The sequence below is a fragment of the Ceratosolen solmsi genome, unplaced genomic scaffold (genome assembly GCF_000503995.2).
Source record: "Ceratosolen solmsi marchali unplaced genomic scaffold, CerSol_1.0 scaffold6, whole genome shotgun sequence".
Lineage (NCBI taxonomy): Eukaryota > Metazoa > Arthropoda > Insecta > Hymenoptera > Agaonidae > Ceratosolen > Ceratosolen solmsi.
In genome coordinates, this window is record NW_011948414.1 from 86,957 (window position 1) to 93,829 (window position 6,873).

At 26.7% G+C, this 6,873-nt stretch overlaps 1 protein-coding gene across 1 annotated transcript in view; it reads right to left on the reverse strand.

Annotated features, from left to right (window-relative positions):
• The window catches only part of LOC105367748 (uncharacterized), an 11,593-nt gene extending 5,613 nt beyond the window's left edge, over positions 1–5,980 (reverse strand). Inside the window, exons 1-7 of the mRNA XM_011506518.1 lie at positions 5,862–5,980; positions 5,523–5,677; positions 4,276–4,487; positions 2,838–2,982; positions 2,524–2,727; positions 1,781–2,135; positions 173–353 (exon numbers count right to left, since the gene is read on the reverse strand). Of these exons, the coding sequence (XP_011504820.1) occupies positions 173–353; positions 1,781–2,135; positions 2,524–2,727; positions 2,838–2,982; positions 4,276–4,487; positions 5,523–5,677; positions 5,862–5,958 (1,349 nt within the window). The 5' untranslated portion in view covers positions 5,959–5,980. The remainder of the gene's footprint in view (positions 1–172; positions 354–1,780; positions 2,136–2,523; positions 2,728–2,837; positions 2,983–4,275; positions 4,488–5,522; positions 5,678–5,861) is intronic.
• Positions 5,981–6,873: the final 893 nt, after the last annotated feature.

Genomic DNA, 6,873 nt, shown 5'->3' on the forward strand with positions numbered 1-6,873 from the left:
TAATGATAATGATAATAATAATAATAATAGTCTATCGATCTATTTATTTTTGATTCGCTTTTTGTAAGAGTATGCGGTATGGTTAGAAAAAAAATAATCTTTTGTTTTCATTTTTTCTTTCTTCTTGTATCTTTACATGAAAAATTATATTCGTGGTATATGTAAAACATACCTAAAATCCGGGTATCCTTGTAGGTTACTTGCATAGTCGATCAACATACCGGAAAGAGGCGAAGATATCATTCCGCCAATACTTCCATAAATTCTCTGCAAACCATAATCAGCCTTATGCTCACGAAGTATCGCGATGACCGCACCCTCAAACATGGCGAACGCCGTTCCTCCGATCATCCCTAAAATGTCCATGGATTTATATATTCATTGCCTAAGTGATAATATATTATATTAATTCAATATTCATTCTATAACAATAAAATAATATTGATATAAATAAATATCCCAGATTAGATCCTTCGTAGTTTTTAATATCAATCTATCTATGATATATTTATCTCGTATTTCATACTTTATTCATAATTCATTACTGTTAGACTTTTATTTAACATGATTTATGGTATTATAAAGCAATGTATTTTCTAAGAAAACTAATAACAAACAAAAAAAAAAAAAATATTTCTTCACACATGATTTTATAAAAATGATGAATGCATTAACGATTTTATTAACCATGAAAATTTCGAGGAAAATAATGATTAAAAGTGTTTTTCTGTACTCTCATTAACTCGCGCACTCATCAACTCTGTAAGCAATTCTAATTTAAGTCAATCGATCATTTCGATATTAGTTATGTAACAAACGATCTAAGTAAGAAATATATTGCCTTGTTAACTTTGAGATTTCATTCGTTTTAAATATTTAATAATGAATTTACATTATTACGATGAAATAATATACAATTATGGAAAAAAAATTAATACTAATAGCTAAAATCGTGATTTTATATAATTTAAATATATATTATGAACGATATTATATTTCTTAAATTATTAATTAACATTTTTATCAGAATGTCTTGTAAATCTTTTTCTAATATGATTTGATTAGCTATTCTTCATTTCAATTACGGATGAATAAACAATACTTTTATTAAAAATGTATTTATTTTAAATTTTATACATTGAATAAATTGATCTCGTTTTATATATAATGTAAAATTACTCCTTAATTTATTGAAAATATAAAATTAAGTTTAATTTTTATAGTGTTAATTAATGAGATTGTTGTAAGTACAAGTGATCGTACAAATTGATGATGATTAGGAACAATAATTATACTAAATATATAAAAGATATTATTATTTTTACAATATTAGATGTCATGTTGTTATTCAAGTTCCTGAAATTTCAATAAAATTTCAGAAATATTGTGCAAATTTCAACAGCATCCTATTTTTAAAGCTCGTAATATTTCCTTTAGCAATAACAACTCTGTCCCCGAAGTACAAAATTTTCACATTACATATAATTATAAAGTGCTATAGGTAAGTATTACACTTGCTATATGTTAGTTCGATATTCATTAAGTGTGCAAGGAATTATGAATATTCGCATGACTAAGAGAAATTAGATTTTATATAGAAAAACGTGTTTGTAATTACACTTAAAATTATGAATCATATTAAATTCTGTCTTCTAAAATTTAGAATTTTAATTTTTCTTATTTCTATGAAGAAAATGTCGAAAATTATGAATTTCTTTATTTTTCCAACTACTTATTGCATAATGAAGTAGCGATCATAATGTACGTGTCAATATCTTACCGATAAATACTCGAACAACGAGATAAGACCAAAAAGTCAGCTTTACGTTGTACTCGACCTGCATCTTGTTGTTGGTGCATATATCTTTCCTAAGTGTCGTTAGTATGCAGGTTCTGCTGCAGCCTTCGGTTCTGAAAACGTCGTAGGGTTCCTCGGTTGTCTCGTTCCTGAGCTCGACCTCAACGCTCACTAACTCGGAATCGTGCTCCCGTGTAGCGCACCTCGTAGATTTATTGCCTAGATCCGGCCATTTGACATTGTGCTCCAGGTACCTGAGCCGATTCTCCGCTACATCCGCGTCCGACATTTTCATCGCCGTCAATGCAGCTTTAAAACTGATTACACGTTGCTTAACCTACGGTAGATGAAATTCGTTTAATAAATCGTTGCGATACATAATTTCGACTTGAAATTGTTGTATGTGAACGAGAATAGAAACTCGCCTACAGCATTTTGTGAACAGCTTCTTTCGATAAGCCAAGAATGATGTGTGTTTGATTATAAATACGAATGAACTTTTTAAATTAAAAGACAGGTTAATACGATCCATTTTATAGAAAGTTTTATGTTTTAATGATAAATACCGTGTATCGAGCATTAGACTTTACACACACGCACGCGCATACATGAAACGACTTCTCTATATTATATTATTATAATTATTTGAAATGTTAATGAGCGCGTATTTAAAAAGTAAAAAAGAAATATATATATATATATATATATATATATTCATGGGTTACCTTTAATAAGAGTGACTCGTATCCACAGACCATTAAATTTTCGTTGTTTTTTGTATTTACTACATTACAATCTAGTTCAGAAAGTTGTGCATTACGTACTGGAAAGAATAGAACATTTTTTGTAAATCGCCGTATGGCAGAATTGTAAAATTCTAAATTTTTCAATTTTCGAGCCTCCCTGGCATCCATTTGACGTTTAAATATCTATTAAAACAAAAAACAAAAAAACAAAAAACAAACTTGTAAATGACCAAAAAAGTCTCATGACGTAACGAATGAATTAAATAATTAATACTTTACGAAGTAAGTGTTACCTCCGGCATGTCGCTTTCCGCGATTGTGTAATTATACGTTACGTTTTTTGATGTCTTCGGATTATAAACGTTAAATTTATAATTTTGAGACGTTAAAATGGACTTAAATTCAGTTTCGTTTAGCAAGTTTACTGGGCACGCATAGCTGTAATTTTAAATCAAGATAATTTATTATTTTCTAAAGTTCATTAGTGAAATGGAAGATTACATTACAATAACTAATTTATTATTAGAAAAAGTATATTAATTAATTAAAATTAATTATAAAGTAATTAATTAAAAAGTATTAAATTTGCGAAAAGAAAGAATCGCATAAAAAGTATTTATCGCATGGGATGTACTGTTTAGTATATTTTCTATACATGTTTTTTCTGAATTCGTATTTAATTAAAAAAATACATTTATTTTTCTAAATTTCGTTTAGTAAGCTGAATTTAATTAGTAAATTTAATTCGAATTGTTTGACTAAAGTAATGAACTTATTTAAATAAATATATGTCATAAAGAATTTAAAATTAAAAGATTTTACATGGTTCACATGTTCATTCGATAATGTTTAATGGCATTAAATATTTATTCTTCAATTTCTCTTATAAGCTTAAATTTTAATACTCAGCAGAAATATTCTAATTTTACTATTGGCAATATTAATGATTACCAAAATATAATGTCGCAAAATAGGCCAGCACAGAAAAGTTTTAGTTTAATTTCATTAATAAAAATGTTAACTATTTAGAGGAAAGGTCAATTTTTATAAAATCATGTGTGAAGAAATATTTTTTTTTTTTTTGTTTGTTATTAGTTTTCTTAGAAAATACATTGCTTTATAATACCATAAATCATGTTAAATAAAAGTCTAACAGTAATGAATTATGAATAAAGTATGAAATACGAGATAAATATATCATAGATAGATTGATATTAAAAACTACGAAGGATCTAATCTGAGATATTTATTTATATCAATATTTAATGGAATTTCTCATTTGCAAATCGCACATTAAATATATGAGTTTATCTACTTTTCATTTTGAATACTTTGACTTTGAATAAAATTTATATATTTCATGGGAAAATTCTCGAAAATATAGACTATTATTTTATATAATCGGTTAGTCTAATAAATTTAGTTTATTAAAAATTCATTTTATTTTCAGCTTATTTCATAATAAGACTACATAGAGGTCTAGTAAGACAATATACTATTTGTCTCTATCCGCTCGAGACAACAAACTACACTTCCTTACGAACACATAATCGATAATTTCAGTTGGAAAACAATCGGTCTTGTTATTTTATTAAATTTATCTCTTTAAAGACTCTTAGAAAAATTGATAAAAACAGTCGATCCCAGAAAAGTGGAATTCGTGATTTTTCTTACGAAAAGTCACTTTAATCTGAAGTTAGACAAAAGCCATTTTTGGAGATAAACACTTACCCGCAACTCTGCAAAGTAGCATTGATATTGGGGCTCGGGATGGTGTCGCAAGGATGGCTCTGGCTCATGGTATACACGGAGTTGCCGGAGCTGTCACAACTCACCCCGAGGATGACGTTGTCCGGGAATTGGATATTCACACGACCGACTGGGACAAGAAGCAGCAGGAGTGCCGCGGTACCACCAAGAGCTGAGAATAGCGAGAGGAGGATCTGTTGCAAGCGATATCGCCAAAAACAAGGCATCTTTTAGCTTTCGTCGAATACTTGTATTGACGAAATTTAATATATTATAATATAAACGCGTATAACCTTAGTTTTTTCTTCTCAATTTTTACTTTTCAAATCAAGTCCCGAAAGCATATTTATTAACTCCATGTAAGTAAAACTTAAAGCGGAGCATAATACTTTCAATGCGTCGACTACTTTATTTGTCATAATGATCAGTTACGTATATATGCGTATATATGTTTTCTAGGAATTGACATACTTTTGGCTTCGATTCGTTGGAAATGAAAATATAGTATGAAAATATGAAAGGAGTAGATAAATGGTTTTAACTAAATTTATGAGTCAATAGTTAGATTTTATAATAAATCCCCAAAAAGTGGAATAAGCTTTAATTTAATTTAGATTATTTTATAGAATTTCAGATTAACAAATTAAAATCGCTTTTCCATATTATTTTAATGCAATTTTCATCCAACGAAATTCAATTGAAAAATAACACGACGAACATTCACTGTCAGCTCCAATTGCTAATAAGCTAATGAATTATTTACTAAATCATGAGATCAATAATTAATTTCATATAATTAATTTATATGTAATAAATCCATTTCAATTTTCTATAAATTTATTTACAATCTTATAATTGACAATTTTACAATTAGACGTTTTGAATACTGACAAATTTTCAATTTAATATTTCTTGAAGAATTTTAGCATCATTGATAATGAATTTTATCAATAAAAACAAAGTCATAAGAAATACGTATATAATATTTATCTATTTTTCAGAAAATGTTTATATATGTAAATAATAAGTATTTTATTGTAGTGATGTTTCAGTGTCGATGGCTTGAATATAATTTCTTAATCATAGGCTTCATTAATGCATAAGTAAAAACTATTAAATATAACAGTACAAACTTGTAATTACATTTATAATGATATTTTTAACTAAATTTACGAAAGTCGTAAATTAAATTTATGTAACAATTAAAATTTGTTTTTTATTAAACTCACCTTAAAATTTCCGATTCGATCAGCTATCATTCCTGATACCGGAGGCATTATTATTCCCACAACTGGAATAATCGCACTCATAATAGCAGTTTCTTCTACGTTAATTCCTAATTCTCTCATGTGTATAGTAAGATAGGGATACAGTATAAATAGAGCTGTAAAAATTGTAAAATAAAAAAAAAAAAAAAAAATAAAATAAAATAAAATAAAACAATAAATAATCAAGTTCTTTCATGGAATTTAACAGTTGTGATATATCGATGTTTATTTTTATGTATAATGAACATACTTTGATTATTAATTTCTGAAAACAAGTATTTAAAGAATAATTATACTTACTTGAACTTTGGACAAAAAATATGAGTTTAAGAGGCATTAATTTCTTCTGTTGAAAATCCTTGATTATCCTCAAAAAACAATTTTTGAGCAACATCATTTTTATTATTTTTCCTCTACCACCTGGTGCATGCGAAAAGTTGTTTCCAAATCTTATTAACTTGTTATGAATATCTGTGATTCAAACAAAAAAAAAACAAAAAAAAACCAAAACAAAAAAAAAAACAAAAAAAAAACCAAAAAACAAAAAAAAAATACAAATTAAAAATAGAATTGAAAGTATTTTGTTTGTGAAATAAGGCACGCAAAAAGCAATTCAAACAAAGCAATATATAATCATAATTTTAATTATATATCTATATGTACAGTTTAAATTACATTTCACATTATAATTAATGCATTAATGCAATAAAAATAATTTGCTATAATTAAACGAAGAGAAAACGAAAAGTTGTCCCTAATACCCAATTAATTTTTTAAAAGCATTACTTTCTAATGGGAATTAATGTTTGTTTTTAAAATTATTTTTATATTTTTTATATCTCTTACGTATACGCAAAATCAAATCTGTTACAGCATTAATAAAATATAAGTACATTAAAATTTCAATATCAATATCTATTAATCTTTCATAAAATGCATATGAAAATAAAAAATTGATTAATGCATCATCGAAGCATAATTTAAGGTATAAAATGTTGCAAACTTTATAATCGATATTTTTTTTATATAGAAAATTTCTCACTACATATTTTATATAATTTGGCACCTCGATAAACACTATATGCATGAGACGTTGTGACTTTTATACTGCCGTTATGCACAGCTATCGGAAAGATTATAGATTTTAAACGAACGTCTGGAAGAGCCAATGAAATTTCACAATAACAATTGTAAATAGGTGACTAACTTTTTTTTCTTTTTTTTTTTATGATTCATTCAAACGAGATAGATGATTTTTTCATATACGTATTGGTATTATTGAAATGCATGTGCCGTCATTTATGAAAGGACA